We start from the raw sequence: 18,574 nt of genomic DNA, 5'->3' as shown, positions 1-18,574 counted from the left end.
GGGACGGAGAAGGTGCATCTTTTAGTCGTCTTTGTTTCTCTGGAAGAAGAGAGTGGCGCCGGGGAGAAGTTTGGGTCAGGAAAGCGAAAGAAAGGGGGACGGGGTCGAGCTAGAGAATGTGTGAGAGAGTAGGAAGGTTAAAATCTCCATAAGAAAACTGGCTTATCTCACACTTCTATATCCGTCAGTTTCACAAAGGAAATCTCTCTCTGTTTCTGTATTTTGTTTGATAAAAGAGTGCTGCAGCCTGAATCCATGTTCAATGCACGTTCCTGACGCGCCGCTCCAGGGGTGCAACCCTAAGCAGAGGAAAACTGCCTCCTGGGCTGTCGCATCACATGTAGCCTGTGAACAGGTGTGCTGTTCTTCACATACCAGCACAGCATGTTACTGCAACATTAGGGAGACGAGGGACCCTGATAATAGCCATCTCCCAGCACAGTTAAAATAAATGGATGTGAAGTGATTACAGCCATTACTGTACTCAATCACACAGGGACTGGGATTCCCATGAAAGGTATGATTGATATGTACACCCAGGTCCCTATGATAATAATAATAATAGTAGATAATAGCCACACCACCACCACCATTCCACGACATGGCCCCATTGTCTTCTGGCAAACTGAGAAAGAGGACTCGCAGTATGGGGCTCTTTAATTGGTTGGAATGGAGCCGCCTGCCTGTCAGAGAGCAGAACAGAGCGGGGCTGATGAGGTATGCGTCCCAAATGGCACCCTACTCCCTTTATGGTGCACTACTTTCCTATGGGCTCTAGTCAAAAGTAGTGCACGATAAAGGGAATAGGGTGCCATTTGGGAGGCTGATGTAATGTGGGACGTGAAGCAGAGGAGGGAGGCCATGCTGTGCTGTGGGGCTCGCATGTATGAATAGAGTGGAGGAGATACCGCAGTGAACCCCAGGCCATCCACAGGCACGGTGACACATGCAATCATCCTGCCGGGCTCTGATATCAGATCAGTGGAATACAGGGATTTGCTTTTTTTGTCTCTTTCTTTCTTTCTCTCTTATTTCAATCTCTATCTTTCGCTCTCCCGCTTTCTCTCCGTCTACCTCTCTCTCTCTGCAGATCTAAGACTCCAACACCACACCATTCTAATTAACAGGCCAGGTTTTATCACTGCTCTCTGAATCTAATGCTTGCTCTCTCCTTGGATCTCCTACAAACCCTGGATCTTACCTTGATCAAAGGACATAATGTATAACCCACATAACGAACGGAACAACTTTTGAATTAACCGCTCTTTCGCTATGTGTAACAAACCTATAGGATAAGGAAGTGTGGGCATGGCAACTGGGTGGATTACCTCTTTTCCTTTTTCACCTGACTGCTCCATTTGAAATGCAGTCCCTTCTCGTTTAATGATCTCTTGAGAGTTCCCTTCCCATTTGCCTCTTGTTATTTGCCTTTTTGTTCATTTCTATTTCATTACAATTGGGAGCTCTCTCTCTCTCTCTCTCTCTCTCTCTCGTTCTCTCTTTCCTTTGTTTCAAATGTATCCATGCAGGCCCAGTAAGATGGTGTCGTGGGTACACATTTTGACTACTTAACAGCAGCGCTGGAAATGTGAGGGAATAAAACAAAGGATGGTGTCACAGTAAACACACTAGATGAATATTACAGAGACCTGCACATAAACACCAACTGATTCAAGTCAATAGTTTCTGTATGTTTATATTGGCAGGGCCAAGGGGGGGGCTTATAGCTGGGTAGTTACTGCTTGTACAGCCTTTCATATGCCAATTAAATGACATCTTAACCGTGTGAGAAACCCACCACCATTTCAAGGTGTGTTACTCTTCGCCATGCTGCATGACAATGATTTTATAGCAGTTGGCCATAAACAGATCTGGGACCAGGCTACCAGTACTGAGCCCCATGGCATGGCAACAGCCATAGGACCACAAACCTATATGGGACCAGGCTACAGAATTGATAGTAAGGTGTGTCAATGTACAATACTGTACAGTCACTCCCCATTAGTCTCAGTGCTGTGGTGTTGGGCCTCTGCTCCCCTTCTCTCCATGGTCCAGCACACACGGCCCACAGAAGAGAGAAGTGGGTAGGGTGGGCGGGGTGTGACAGATCTGGGGCGGCTTATCATTGCTCGGCTCAGTCACACACGTCGAGGTTGGCTCTCAGGCCTCCGTGGAGCCAACCTACTTTGAAACGCTGTAATTGTTTCTAATCGTCCCGTGACTCGTTGTCGGAGGAGCAGAGCTGCCCAGAGACCTCCACATAAGGGGAGAGGAGGGAGGAAACGGTAGAAGGGGACAGAGGGAGAGAGGTCCAAGGGAACAAAAGCAATTGCCCTGGTTCCACTCCCTATGTGTACGTCAGAGAAATGGAGAGAGAGAAAAACAAGATAGAAAAGGAAGAAGGAAAGGAAGGAGGAAAGGAAGAAAGAAAAATAAGGACAGAAAGAGAAAACTACAAACAGCAGCGTATGGTGATTGATACATGCTCACACTCTTTCTCTCTGTTGTTCCATCCCCCATAAAGACCAGATTGCCCAGAACCCCAAGACCATCGTGTGCCCTATGATTGACGTGATCGACCATAACCACTTTGGATATGAAGCCCAGGCTGGAGACGCCATGAGGGGAGCCTTCGACTGGGAGATGTACTACAAACGCATCCCCATCCCTCCAGAGCTCCAGGGCCCCGACACAAGTGATCCGTATGAGTGAGTACCCAGATATGCATGTGCACGCAATCATACACACACACACACACACCTATCAACCGTATATGTGTCATAGACAGGCAGCCCAATTCTGATATTTGTTTAAATGATTGGTCTGTTGACCAATCAGATCAACTCTGAAAAAGATCTGATGTGAAAGATCTGATGTGATTGGTCAAAAGATCAGAATTGGGCTGCTACAAGCCACACGGCATTTCCCCCAGTCAGTTACTAGAACAGTGGCGCAGCCAGGAGGGGAGGTGAGAAAGCTTGGAAGCTAATTTCCTCTGCTAGGCCCTCTTCATATATCCCTTTAAATTAATCCTGGGCTTAATGCCTTGGCTGCGTCGCCAGTTGGGGGTGAAATGTGTGAGACGGTGATAGAGGATAGGGGATTGGGAGCAGCACAGCAGTCACTGGGCTGTAACATCCTCTACTCTTCACTGTGACCGACTGCTCTGGCTCACTCTCTCGTTCCTCTGCTAGGGACTTTTTGCTTGCTGCTATTACTGTGTATGCAATGAATGCTTAAAGGAACCCGCTAACCTCTCTTTAGACCCCCAGAAATGACTCACGATGTCTGGCAAGCTGTCCAGTTAGTCACTCTTTACACCCTCAAATATCTTTGTGATCGAGGTCTGTGATCTGTGTCTAAGGCCATTTTATCCCTCGGGGAGATAAGAGTTCATCCTAACCTATCCTAGGTAAGCACTGGCTGTTAAAGATATACAACTGAACCAACACCTTTTTTTGATCTCTTTAACGCATCAGGCTCCGACTGCCGATTGCTCATAGATCTACAGAGGTACGTAGGTAGAGGGTCCCCTAGAATAGATGAAAGCCCCACTGACGCAAAGGCAGAACAGGATGATCCAATGGGTGTTACTTCTGGTTTGTGTCCCAAATGGCACCCTATTCCCCTAAGGGCCCTGGTCAAAAGTAGTATACTGAATAGGGAATAGGGTGCCGTTTTGGACGTAGACATAGCTTTACCCAGTCAGCAGATACTTTTATCCCAGGTCACAGGGAGCGGTTGGCATTTTACACCTCCTCCATTTACATAGAGATACAGTATGGTTTATTAATGAAGCAAATCATCACCTGTCCTCTTCAAGGGCAACGGCATCATCAGGGGTTAAACTGTGTAAATGCTGAGATGGTAAATATAGGGGTGGGGTGGTGGTGGTGGTGGTGGTGGGGGGGCGGGGGGGTGCACGTGTGCTTATCCACATTCTGTGCGACCTACTCAGAAATCCAGCTGTCAGGGTGCTGTTTTCCCTTGACTCGTGGCTCCCTCCCTTCTCGTATCTAGACCTTTCCTAGGACAACCAAATAACCTCCCCCCACCTCCACTGCAACTTGCCCAAAACACTGACAGCTCAATGCCGTGCACCCCTGGATCTGAACCTATACCTAATTTAAATTCTATAACACCAGCTCTCATTCCTGGTTCCCTTTATCCAAATCTCCCACCTCTCTGCCTATAGCCTGAGGCTAAGCTCTCCACACTCAATGGTCCTCTTCTTATCCTAAACCCAGACAGACAGAAAGGCAGACCGACAGCCCTCCTACCTACCAACGAACCCACCCCGTGCCCAGACTATCCCCCCAGGCTGCTGCTGCCTCCTACTCCTCCAGACTCTAAGGACTTGGCCCAGGGCAGCTCACAGTAGGCTGCCCAGACTTGTATGCTCCCCTATAGGCCCTGAGGCCCAGCATGCACCCCCTACCAGGCATGAATCCATGGATCCTCTCTGGAGCCAGCCAGCACAACTCACACAGCCAGACTCCCAGCCAGGCCTCCCTGGCTCTATTCTGTTGCACTGATAAACCAGACCTTTAACCCTCCCACACTGCTTACTCATCTCAGCTCCATCATCCTAAACGTTCAATGTGTGTGTGTGTGTGTGTGTGTGTCCTATTACCACAGGTGTCCCAGTCAAAGCGGTGCTAAATTGGGATTCATTAAGGGAATGAATGCAGAAGGATGATGCTCATGAAATGTAACTCTCCCAAACTGCCTCCATCTGTCATGTTTGGCTATGGGAGAGAGATTCTGTTCAACTGAGATAATACCCACAATGCTGTTTGGTAATGTGAACATGGGGCGGGTACACTGAAATGATTACAGTTTAAATGAGATTACTACTGCACCAATATATTTAGACTCGAGTGACTTATTTGAGAAAAATCACTGTGTGGGGTTGACTCATATGAAAAGTTCTGGTGGAATGACTTAATCGTAATGATAATCGCACTTTGAAAGTCGAGCACGTACTGTATTGAAGGCATGTTCATTTGTATCAGCAGACACAATACTACAACCATTCCATTTTCACTTATTGCTTGGTCGAACAGAGCTGGACAGATACTTTGAGTACATTACTTTTAGTGAGCCACGTACGTGTTCTAAAAGGAACTCTTCTATGTTCATGTTCCAAACAAAGATATCAAAGAGTGATTTTTTTATCTCACCTACGGTGTCATCAGGTAGGAGACAACGTTTGTGAGACTTGCTCCTTTTAAATCCCCTTGCAATCGAGACTATTATTTTTACTCTTTAAAACTATGGGTGCTGTGTTTTTGTTTCGATTTGAGAAAAGAGAAGTTAAAAACACGAAGAGGAGCCAAGGAAGAAAATAAAATCAATATCGAGACCAGTATTTCTTCATGGGCGTTGAGATACCAAGCTGAATACCTGGACATATTCCTCATCACAACCTTGTCTCTCTGGGAGGTTAAGAAGAATATCCAACAGGGAGGAACAATGTAATATTAATAACTAGCTTAGGCCAAGGTTTCTACTTAATTGCCATGATTCTACAGAACACACATATCTCATTAGAATAACAGTTCTCTATGTTGAGGACGAGAAGGCTCTCTTCCTTTTTTATAACCAACGACATGCACTTTATTGTGAGTATGTTGTGGAGGAGGGAGAATGGGACACTCCGTAGCATCTGATCTGAGGTCAGGGTAAGAGGCATAGAGCAGGACCCTGATGCTGACAACATAACAGGCAGTGTGTCCATGTTCAACTTTGCCACGTGCCATGGCACTGATGGCAGACACCACGGCTTCTGAAGATGTTCCTAGACTTAATACATTAGTCAGTCCGCCTGTTTGTGAACAGCCTTTTCTCTGTGTGAAACTAGAAGGACCACCAACATCCACATCAAGTCAGGACATTTTGTGGATTTGTACTCGACTGTCAGAGGACTGAAGGGAGGAAGAAAAAAAATAAAACATAAAAACTTGCTCCGGCTCTGCTGATTTCCTACTTTACCTCTGTTTGAAAGAAAACTAAAGAGTGGGTGAGCTACACAAAATGGGGTAGCTCTGATTTTTCACAATCGCCTCTTCATTCCAAAAGAGAGAGAGAGAGAGAGAGAGAGAGAGAGAGAGAGAGAGAGAGAGAGAGAGACATGTGATGGACTGGTAATGAGGCTCTACTGCTAGGTGCAGAGGAGATGCAGGATTCCACAGGCTTTCAATAAATCCCTCCTGCCCTTCTACTGGTGGCGCCACATATGGCTGCAGGCCTGCCTGCCCCCGTCTGTCTGTCTCCATCCCTGCCTTCCTGCCTTCCCTCCCTCCCTTCCTTCCTGTCTGCCTCCCCCCTGCCTGCCTGCCAGCCTGCCTGGCACATTCAGCACTAACACATTGGTATGTGTGAAGTGTGCTCCTCTAAGATGCCTTAATATAGATCTTAGCGCCTGTTATCAGATGAAAGCAGTTCCTCTATCTGGAACAAAGCTCATTGTGAAATGACTGATCCATTGAGAAGGCACATTTTGTTTCTTCTTTTTTCATGCTCTGTGCGTGCGTGCGGGTCGGTCTGTCCCAGCACATCAGAACTAAATTAAACCTGATAATTTCACTTTGTCACAACGCTGTTCAATCTGCATTAATCTTGCTAAATGACACCACACTTCCCTTCTCCACATTCAGATCAAGACATGACCTACTCTCTGACCTATCTCTCTGTCTATATCTGATGTCATATCGCCACCTTCTGGCCGAACAGCAACACTATCATCATAATATCCTTTATATACATACTGCATCACCATAATCGACTCAATTTAACATTTGCTAAGCCCCTCAGAATTTTGGGGAACCAATCACAGTGCTCCAATGGATAGCAGTATGGTTGAGTATGATACACTCGGACAAGCTCATGTTTGAGATGAATGAAAGCCAGTGGGAAAACAAGAGTTTTATTCAAATATATTTTAAACGGCTTAATAATTAAGCAGTGCATCGGGAGTACTTGCTACTGTGATTTTTGAAATGCAGAGCGTGTATTTTTCGAATCCAAAATTATACTTTTGTTGCATTGTTTGGTATCAGTCTCATTGACCACCAACATTGCTGACGCTACCTAACTAACCACCTCATTGACCACCAAACATTTCTAACGCTACCTAACTAACCACCTCATTGACCACCAAACATTTCTAACGCTACCTAACTAACCACCTCATTGACCACCAAACATTTCTAACGCTACCTAACTAACCACTTAATATAACTTGTTTCCTCGAAATGTATGTTAACTAGCTTAGTTCGCCATACTAACTCCCATCTGAGGTTGACATCAGGATACGATTTCAGAGCACTAGTTTGGGCAAAATTGATTGTAGCTTTGACTACAATCAGTGGCTAGCTACACTACAAACATAATATTACCAGGTTCACGAGAAGCTGTTGACAGTCCATCACATCATACCCTAGAGTTTCCTGATTACCAAAGCGTCGTCTGTTTAATTTCATTGTGTATTAAAGTTTGTTATCATTGTGGAGGGATTTCGACAGTGGTTATTGGGGGAATTGGGTTTCCCAGGAAAATGTTGTCCCAAGTTTTCAACGGTAACCAAGGGAGGTGGACAGAGGGGAAAGTAAGACGGTCCAGTACAGCATTACGGTTAAATAATTAGTGGGGGTAAGCCTATAGACTAGTACACCATTTTTTAACATTACTGCATGTCAGCTGTATGATAAATTAGCGAATTGACTGGAAACCGGGTGTTATGCAATCTAAATTGCGTTGTGGTTTGAGGAGAACACTTACATTTTGTCAAGGCGGAGATGAGTGGCGTGGACATGCATCAATTCAGGCTTCAAGTGTGAGCCTAATGACAATTGCAGAATGTCATCACAACACACGTAGGTGTTTTGTAACAGATGCCTCTCTGCATTCATAAAATTGCGGGTGCACAGTTGGGGTTTGGATGCTGAAATGATTTTCTGAGTGGACGAATGCGCGTGGGTAGCCAACAGGAGCGCCTTTGTTAAATGATTGTTTGACAATCAGATGAAAACATCATGACTGGTTGTGTTTATGCTACATTAAAAAGCATAGGCGGCGTGTCCATAAGGCTAGGGGAAGCTTTCCCTAAAGTAAATTGAATTATATTTCCAAAATGATATAGTCGAATTAGCTAACTCCTGTCGATACATAAATAAATACAATTATTCAATATAGGCTACTAGAACAGAAAGCATGATTTGGCCATAGAGGATAATTAGCTTTAATGAGCTGCGAATTGTTTTAAAATGCATAGCTTACAGTCGGAAGAGCTTGCAATTTGGGCAGCGCTTGCTGCAAATACGAAGTAGATGATTGTTGTGTTGCGACTGTCAGTGAAAAGCAGAGAAACCCAGGTAAGCATATCGCAATACTTAAAAATACAATCGCGTAAAAACTGTTTGGAAAGCAAATGGTTATTGCTGTAAAGAGATGACAATGAAAAGACTCCAGTCTATCTTTTAGATATCAACATTCTTAACTGAATGAAGCGAACAGTCGCCTATCTTACTGGCACCAGCAGAGAACATCGACCATATCCCCGTTGAGTCTGCATATTCACTGTCTGCCATTGGGTCAGTACCACTTTTGTTTGTTTTTGGACAATCATTTCCCCATCCAGTTTAGATGGACATCATATTGTATTTGTGTCTCTCCTTTTCGTAGGCCTATTAGATGGATCAGACAACATCGTTTTTATTGATCTGTTTGTCAGTGTCAGCAGAGTAGGCTACCCTGCAATTTTGTAGTATTAAAAAAATGTGTGCGTGCACATACCGGTAAGACATTAAATCTACTTTCACCCCTGGGGGTGGGACTTAGTGAAGGGTCAATTAGTACTGTACAATAAACTCTCATTCATATATTACAGACACTCCTGTCATCACTACATTTTATTATATCATTATAGCTGACTCCATATACTGGGGTCCCATTGTTCTGTATAATATGCAGTCTGTGGAGGCGGAGGGCATTGAATAATGGATATGTACAGTATATCCATTTTAATCATACTATAATCACCATACAGAGACACAGTGACCGTGTGCCCTTGCTCCTACTACTGTGCCTTGAACACACACACACACACACACACACACACACACACACACACACACACACACAGAAACATACACACTCAGACACACGCACAATCTGCACATGGCGGACTCAAGGCGAGGGGATTATATAAAGAGAAATAAATAAATGACGGGCGGGGGGTACCTATGCAGGGAGCTGTATCGCTGGATAGCACACACACATTGGGCCTATATTCTCAGCTGACTCCCCCTTGCCCGCTGGCAGTCTCTGACCTTGGCTGCATGGACATGCATTGCAAATGACTCCTCCCTACACACACACACACACACACACACACATAACTCCCCCTCTATGCACATCGCTAATCCTCCCTTCCATTTCCATGAATTGAGCTGCTTAAAGGGATGCATGAGGAGACATAAAAATATTCACATGTTCATCTGACTCTGGGGAAGTATAGATAAAGGGCTTCATTGCCAAAATCCTGAAGTATCCCTTTAATAAAGCCATCCATAATTGGTCATAAGGAGTTTAAGGCATCCATTATTCCATTTTCCCCTTCCCCAGTGGACGGCTTGAACTGAGCTGGCCAGTGGAGAGCTTGGACTGTGCTGGCCAGTGGAGAGCTTGGACTGTGCTGGCCAGTGGAGAGCTTGGATTGTGCTGGTGAGTGGAGAGTGTGGACTGTGCTGGCCAGTGGCGAGCTTAAACTATGCTGGCCAGTGGAGACCTTAAACCGTGCTGGCCAGTGGAGAGCTTAAACCGTGCTGGCCAGTGGAGAGCTTAAACAGTGCTGGCCAGTGGAGCTTAAACTGTGCTAGCTTGTGGAGAGCTTAAACAGTGCTGGCCAGTGGCGAGCTTAAACTATGCTGGCCAGTGGCGAGCTTAAACTATGCTGGCCAGTGGAGAGCTTAAACTATGCTGGCCAGTGGAGAGCTTAAACCGTGCTGGCCAGTGGAGAGCTTAAACCGTGCTGGCCAGTGGAGAGCTTAAACCGTGCTAGCTAGTGGAGAGCTTAAACCGTGCTGGCCAGTGGAGCTTAAACTGTGCTAGCTAGTGGAGAGCTTAAACTGTGCTGGCCAGTGGAGAGCTTAAACCGTGCTAGCTAGTGGAGAGCTTAAACTGTGCTGGCCAGCGGAGGGGCTTTTTTGTGCTGCAGATGGCAATCTCTGTTGATGCTTTTTCTATTTTCTTCTAGGCTCCGAATAAATTGTGTGATTTTTATTGATGGAAATGATATGGGAGGTAGAGTAATAACTGTGGTTTGGCTGAAGTTTCCCTAAACAGTGTGTGGGCGTGTGCGTGAGTGTGTTTTGCATGCGTTTGTTCGTGTGTGTGTGTGTTTATAAGCAATGTTCCCTCTAATATTTTTAGTCACTGAGCAAATTTCAGGTCTGCTGAGCACAAACTTGAACGTTATGAAAATTCTGTACAACCTCCAGCGCAAGTTTACTGTGAACACTGAGGCTGTAGCCGCTTTAAGTTACAGTTTAAACAGTGGCCAAGTAGGCTACTGTGGTTATTTGATCATAGTTTGTCTTGTTTCTGTATGTTGCATTGAAATTGGCTAATTATGCCTTGTAAAGGGAAACGTTGATAGTGTTAACAGGGAAAACTCTAGAACAGTGGTCACCATCCTTTTCTGCGTCAAGATCACTTTCAAAATGTCAAAATGCAAGCCGAGATCTACCACTCATATTTTTTTTTTTTTTTTACAAACCGTAAGCCTATGCAACATTAACCAATTAAAACAGTTCTGTAGCAATGAGGTTTATGCAGTAAGCTATATGTCCAATACATTGTCACTGCATATTGGCTTTGCTTGAATTGCCCTGCCAATGCATTGTTGTTCAGGCCATTTAAAAAATATATATTTCAAAATTTGAAGTAGCCTATATGATCACACTGGTAATAGATCCATTGTTGTATTGCTTGTGAGGCACAGCTGAGTGAGCATACATTTAAATAATTTGCTTTTTTTATTTTTATTTTACTGGACTTATGGTGTCTGTATCTGAGGGTCCTCCTCTCAACATCCCTTCGCCTCTCCCTTTCGATTGGCCAGAGGTAGGCTAATAGTGCACTTGATGTACTAGGATGGAAGCAAATGTAAGTAATTATAACGTCATAACGACGTTATCGGCTACATAGCTAGCTACATAATGGATGTAGCTAGCTATGTAGCCGATCTGTGTATGGACCCTCAAACGTTTGGTATAAATATTAGTTCAGAACCTAGCTATGAACCTCAGCCATCATAGCCTGTTGTATTCACTGATCATACACTCTACATTGGCAAATTAAGGTGCAGTTCAGGTCTGAATGTCTGTGAGACATTCTTTTTATGTCATATCCAATACCAGGAGTATCAAACTCCAGTCTTTGAATGATGCTGTGTCTGCATGTATGTATTACAATTATACACTTCAACAGTGTTTACCAATCCTGGTCCTGGGACATCAATGTTTTAGATTTTTTGATTTCACCTTTATTTAACCAGGTAGGCCAGTTGAGAACAAGTTCTCATTTGCAACTGTGACCTGGTTACACATTGTAACTATGCAATAGACTAGAAACATGATTTATGTAGTTAAAGGCTGATTTGTAATACATATATACAGAAACAGAATTTAAAACCCAGTACACTATACTTCCTATGCATCATGTAAATACTCTAAAGCCGGTTCATCTCAATATCTAATGCCCTTCATCTGCATTGATCTGAGGACACAGCATAGGTGTAGTATTTCATCAAATCAGAGACTTCATTTCAACCAGTAGAGAATGTGAAACGCTTAATTGAAAGAAGTTCATTATCCAAGTGTTATAAATACATAATACATGCATTAGAAATATTATAATTGTAATATGATATTATAAATACAAGTTTAATCTGTACTTCAATGCACATCTGGTGTGCATGATAAAAACAAAGGAAGAAAGACAAGGTAGGTAGAGAGGTGTGAAAAGGTGTAAAACACTGAAAGGGAAAGAGGTAAGAACAGAGGAGCAGGGAAATCAGCATATGATTAATGAATCACAGTGCTACCCTAATATTCTCTCAGTTCATCACAATTACATAATAGTGTCTCTAGCGGTGTCTCCTAGCAGCCTTGGAACACCAGTCGGCCCGAAGGTTATCTTAGTAGCGGGTGAGATGGCAATGACGGGACTGGGGGTTGGCATCCTTTCTCACATCAAAACATACCTGCAGACGAAAGACAGATTAAGCCTTGTTTTCTTTTTTTTCTAACATTGTCAGTCATCATAATCATCAGGTGGTGAAATGCAAAACTGACCTTGGATCATTAACTCTGGGACAACTAACACTCTATCTGTATCTGAGTTAATAATAAATCACCTCCTGTTGATCCGACCAAGTCGGTCATGCCCTCTATGTCAGCCAGTTCAGATGCAGGGTGGGGGGTGGGGGGTTCACCGACATAGCTGAAATATATAGTTTTTCTGAGGCCTGTTCACCACGCTATCATTCGGAAGGCGAGGTCAGTGCAGGTGCATCAAAGCTGGGACCGAGAGACTGAAAAACAGTTTCTATCTCAATGCCATCAGACTGTTAAATAGTCATCACTAGCTGGCTACAGTACCACCCAGGTTACTCAACCCTGCATCTTAGAGGCTGCTGCCCTATATACATAGACATGGAATCACTGTCCACTTTATTAATGGAACTCTAGTCACTTTAATAATGTTTACATACTGCTTCACTCATTTCATATATATATATATATTGTATTGTATTGTATTATCTTCTACTGTATTCTAGTCAATGCCACTCAGACATTGCTCATCCTAGATTTGTGTGTATTGTTGTGAATTATTAGGTACTACTGCACTGTTGGAGCTAGGAACACAATCATTTTGCTACACCCGCAATAACATCTTCTAAAACAGTGTATGTGACCAATAACATTTGATTTGATTTGATAACCTAGAGGATTTATGGAGAAGGGAGGAGAGAAAATATGGTAGTTATTGAGGAAATAATGTAGTTAAAGATAGTGTTCAACAGGAATCTGTGTGTGTGGTTTCACATGGTGGCTGCAGAGTACTTTATCAGGGATGCAAACTAGTCACCTTTCGACAAAATTCGCCATTTTGAATCCAAAATAGGTAACCTACATGATTCGTGTAGATCCAATGACAAAAGTTTGGACTATGTCTGTCATAGTTGAAGTGTACCTATGATGAAAATTACAGGCCTCTCATCTTTTTAAGTGGGAGAACTTGCACTATTGGTGGCTGACTAAATACTTTTTTTGCCCCACTGTACATATACATATGTATACGTGGATGCCACATGAAAGGAACACCACACACTTTTCCTCTTTCTCACTTTTTTCAATACTGTAGATTTAAAAGGGTATGCCAGGTGTACTCTCTGCCTGAAAGAGATTAGTTATGCCAACAAAGGGTTTCATGCCCTGCTACTGGCACATTGTAGAACAGATTGTAGAACAGTCCACAGGCAGAAAGTGTCAAATGTAATAACGTTCAGTGTAGCTCAAAGCTATTGCGTTTGTTGTGTTGAACTTGATATAGAGTTGTGTGTGAGTGAGGGGGGATTCTTTTAGTTTTTACTCAGTGAACGTTATTTTTGCACACATAGCCTTTTGCACTTGATTGATGTCTACTACAGTGGTCAATATAACAGAGCAGAAATAGAATGCCTGTTTGTTTCATTCTATTTCTACTTTAAGATCTTTTTTTCCCCAAGTGCAATATTTATGTTTGTATGGTCACAAGCGTTCTATTATAAAGGCTGTCATGGCTAACTGCAATATTAGTGTATTGTTTGTTTCTCTGGACTTGAGTGTCATTTGCAGTAAAGTCTAGGCAACAAATAACATTGGATTGCTTTCCTAATATTTTTTAGTTGTGAGTCCAGTAGCGATTGATTTGGCATTAATACAGTGGGGAGAACAAGTATTTGATACACTGCCGATTTTGCAGGTTTTCCTACTTACAAAGCATGTAGAGGTCTGTAATTTTTATCATAGGTGCACTTCAACCTGTTTTGTTTTTGTACAGACATCACCCTTCACTGAACAGCACCCTCACCTGAGTAGTAGCACTCAAAAGGAGAGAAACGTAAATGGAAGAATACGCTTATTTCAATGTGAATGGCTCTTAAAAGAGCATTTGGTTGTGCATAGTGTAGTCTATGGCGTTGCTAGGGGACAGCACCCTCTTCGAAGAAGTAGGAGGTGAAGATCTCCAAGCACACAGATTGCCTCCCGTGCTGCGTTGTTGAACCCCATCCTTGAAACATCCTGCAGAGCAGCAGACTTCTCCTCTGGCACATGGCGGCAAGCTGCAGATCCCCTCCTGGTCCTCGTGTCCATCATCATGAAGTTATGCAGGACACAGGTAGCCTTCACTCACCTGAAGTCTCCCAGGAGGTAGTCCCAGATGGCCTTGGTCACCCAACCAGTGTCCTACACAGTAACTGTATGCAAACAATTTGAAGGTATCTGTAGGAATATGGAAGATAATATCATTATTAGACTTTTCCATCACCAGGTCATTGCGGATTACTAAAGTATAATATCCCTTATAACAAATCATGATAACATTGGATAGATAGATGCATGTGCACACACATGTGCATGTGTAGCACGTGACAAGGATAGCATCACAAATGAACACATAAGTACCACTTGAAGCTTGATGAGTTGATCAATTGAAGCAGCTGTGTAGTACTAAGGATTCCCCAGGACCAGGACTGAGAACCACTGCTCTTCATTGGGACCTCTTCATCTGCAGACAGACTTTCACCGCTCCCTGTATCTGAGGACAGAAAACCTCACAAGAAACAGACTTCACTATTCTCAAATTAGACCGCACTGAATGTTATGTTTCTATTATCTCCGTCCTCACTTCTGGGAACTGGAACTACACAACAGTAACTGCCCTATCCAAAATAGCTCAATTATCTCTCTCAATTATCTATTATATCATCCTCCGTGACTGTTAGCTAGCTACCTACAAATGCATTTGGAGTTTTTTTTACAGTGATAAATACATCAAGGTAGCTAGCTAATGTAAAGTTAGGTAGCTGGTGATATTTAATTAACTTAGCTAGCTATCTATACAGTTTGTAAAGTTGGCTAGATAGGTAGCTAGCTATGTTAGCAGCTCATTTGAGTTATCCTTCACTGTAGCTAGTTAGCTAATAATACATAGTTTTTCTTTACATTTTCGAAATGTATTTACTTACTTGAATAGGTCCTCCCAGCCAGTGGACGATTGGAAACAGGGCAGCAAAGTTTGTTTGTCACCAGAGCGTTTTACAGCATATTACTATTTACCTGTGTAAAAATTCATGAAATGGAGAATGGATCAAACTATTTACCCATTTCATTTAACAAGGCAAGTTAGTTTAAGAACAAACTCTTATTTACAATGACGGCCTACCCTGACCAAACCTGGATGACGCTGGGCCAATTGTGCAGACTGGATTTGAACCAGGATTTCTGTAGTGACGCCTTGAGCACTGAGATGCAGTGCCTTAGACCACTGCCCCACTCGGAAGCCCCCAAAATAATTTTGTCCCTGGGTGGGCCAGACCTTCATACAAACTAAAGTGCACTATAGGCCTACCTCTGGCCAATCGGATGGCTCAGATGACCGCGTCTGCAGTAACGTAGCAGGAATAAAAGAAAGCTACAGTAAAGTGAGATGTCAAAATGCTTAAAACTATGACTAGAGAGAGACTGTCAAATAATACAGCAAAGAGCTGCTGTTTTTATGAGTGAGTCCATGTTTAAGTTCTTACTCAGCACTGTCAAAACTTTGTATTCAACACTTTTAGAAACCATATGCTGCCAGCACGCCTACAAGCGAACCATTCTGGGCGGCCTAAGCGGCACGCTGCAATTCACTGCGTGCTAGAGTACACGATTCGTACGGCTTTATCTTTGGGTTTTTTACAGAAATGTTTGTCGATTGACTAGGAATGCCTTGGAGATGGACCAGTGGAATACGATCGAACGGTTGGAGACCACTGCTGTAGAAAGTGGAGTGAAGTTCTATCTCGTGCTTCTCTCTGTGGGGTGATATTTCTGTGTGGCAGCTGTTCGGATGTCTCAGGGCTACAGCACGCACGCACGCAGTTTAGAGGGAACATTGTTTATAAGCTGCATGAATGTGGTATTTGTGTGGAGGTCCTTCCTTAATTGGATCTAAGACCTCATCCCTTGAATGTACATGATGATTGGCATCTCCAGGCAGGCAGGTAGGTGGCAGTAATTGGGGAGAGTGGCTCAGAAACAGATAGGTGTCAACATATTGAGGTGTTGCTGAGCTCGTCAGAGATGTGCGAAGTGTTTGTTGACAGGCAGAGGCCCTCCGAATCGATGCCTGGGTTTTTTAAAGCTAAGCCACTTAAAGCTACAGTATGTCTGTCTGCACTACAGAAGAGAAGGGGAATCATTAATTGTATTTGGACAAGCCTAAGTAAAGAGAGGTTGGAGCTGAGCTCCCCTATCGTTTGGACTGATGGAGACTGGGAGCCCTTCCAAACTGTCTCCTCACACACACACACACACACACACACACACACACAGATGACAAACATACATGAGAGGTGTCAAAGTCCTGCTAACTATTTGTCTGTGTACAGTGTGTACAGTGTGTGTGTACAGTGTGTGTCTCTGTGTGTGTGTACTGTGTGTGTGTGTGTTTATTCTTCTACATCTGGCTGTGTGATTCACCCAATCATAAACACCCTATTCTCCCTGGACAAGAGTTCACACATTACACCGCTTAACCCAGGACAGAAACTATGTTATATTTGAAGAATAAAAACCTCATTTCCAGAGAGAGAGAGAAAGAGAGAGAGAAGGGGGCAGAGAGAGAGAGACAGAGAGAGAGACACAGAGAGAGAGAGCGATAGGGAGAGGGAGAGAGAGAGAGAGAGAGAGAGAGAGAAGGGGGCAGAGAGAGAGAGACACAGAGAGAGAGAGTGAGAGAGGAAGAGAGAGAAGGGGGCAGAGAGAGCGAGAGAGAGAGAAGGGGGCAGAGAGAGAGAAGGGGGCCGAGAGAGAGAGACACAGAGAGAGAGAAAGAGAGAGAGAGACCAAACGCTTCAACAACATGGCTTTATTAGCATGTTGCACTAATTCCAACAGCATTTAACTAATCACATTAGATAATTAGTATTTTAGTAATTAGTGGAATTACTTCTTAATTCATTTATAGTCAGTCAGTGTTCAGACTAGTAAACTGACTGAACTTGCGAGCTTACATGCATGATGGCTACACAGATATCAGCGGTAATCAGTCTGGTAATTATGAGGCTATGTTCAGACTGTCTGCCAGGGTTGAGCTCTAGTCTAATTCCACAAGGAATTGGCCATACATAGGAAACCACACACACACACATCCATACGAGAGAGAGACACACACACATCAGGTTTTCAATTCAATGGCATTCATGGCTCTATTTCGTTTGCCTTGTGTCACACAAACCAACGTGTTACATATACAGATGAATAGAGCAAGCTAAGGCCTTGTTTGTAAGCTATTCCCCAAAGGTCTATAATGTACACATCAATGTAGAACACCAGTGATCTGCTGTGTAGAGTGCAGTACAGACTCAACTGGCTGGGGGGTAGAGTAGTGTTGTGTCAGAGTGCTGTAATTTATGCATGTTCAGTATGATAACATTAGGAACCGTATGTATGAAGGTTAATGAGCTGTGTGAGCCGAGGCTTGTACAGTGTGTGTGAATGTGAGTCTGCTTGCCTGTGTGCGTGTTTGTACAGTATATGTACATAGGCCGATGTGTACTTGTGTGTCCTGCTGTTTGATTACATTGATTAGGTTCCTACTGTGGATAGCAGGCCATTTACAGGGCTGGGCCTCCCAGTCTCCTATGGGCTTCACAGGCCAGAGACCAGAGAGGCTCAGTCAGCCTCGGTAAGTAGCTTGACCTGGTCACACACGCCCCACTGTCTCAGAACCTCAACCTGCAGCGGTGTGACCTCTGCTTTACTCACCTGGCTGGCCAACCACACACACACACAGACACACAAACACAGGAACACACACACACACAAACACAGGAACACACACATACAGCCTCCTCCGTCTCAGCTCAGCCTCATTGATCTACACGTTCCCTCTGAGATCCCTGTCTAATTAAGGGATCGATAACAGCCACCACGCTGCAGTCTTACTATATCATATCCAGTTTGGCTGCTCCCTTCAACTCAGACACAATCCTTCCTGGAGGAACCCACACTGAAGTAATCACATCTGCTTAGTGCTAGCACTCTGTCCCTGGCAGGTTTGATTGACTAAAATCATCTTGACTGACTGGCCTTGTTTCTTGACTACATGGTCTGCATACCAAATGGCACACTATTCCCTAAAGAGGGCACTACTTTTGGCCACAGACTACTTTTTGATTGGGATTGTGCTACGGCTGGGAGAAGGAAAGTGCATGCTGCATATTCAGCTCAGCCCCCCTCAGTTTTATCTGTTTGTACAC

At 43.8% G+C, this 18,574-nt stretch overlaps 1 protein-coding gene across 1 annotated transcript in view; it reads left to right on the top strand.

Moving 5' to 3' along the window:
- LOC135506533 (polypeptide N-acetylgalactosaminyltransferase-like 6) overlaps positions 1 to 18,574 on the top strand; it is a 264,906-nt gene that overhangs the window by 222,889 nt on the left and 23,443 nt on the right. The window contains exon 7 of the mRNA XM_064925892.1: positions 2,525 to 2,708. Coding sequence (XP_064781964.1) covers positions 2,525 to 2,708 — 184 coding nt within the window. The remainder of the gene's footprint in view (positions 1 to 2,524; positions 2,709 to 18,574) is intronic.

The sequence above is a fragment of the Oncorhynchus masou genome, chromosome 20, assembly GCF_036934945.1.
Source record: "Oncorhynchus masou masou isolate Uvic2021 chromosome 20, UVic_Omas_1.1, whole genome shotgun sequence".
NCBI classification, from domain to species: Eukaryota; Metazoa; Chordata; class Actinopteri; order Salmoniformes; family Salmonidae; genus Oncorhynchus; species Oncorhynchus masou.
This window is presented reverse-complemented; position numbering and strand designations above follow the sequence as displayed.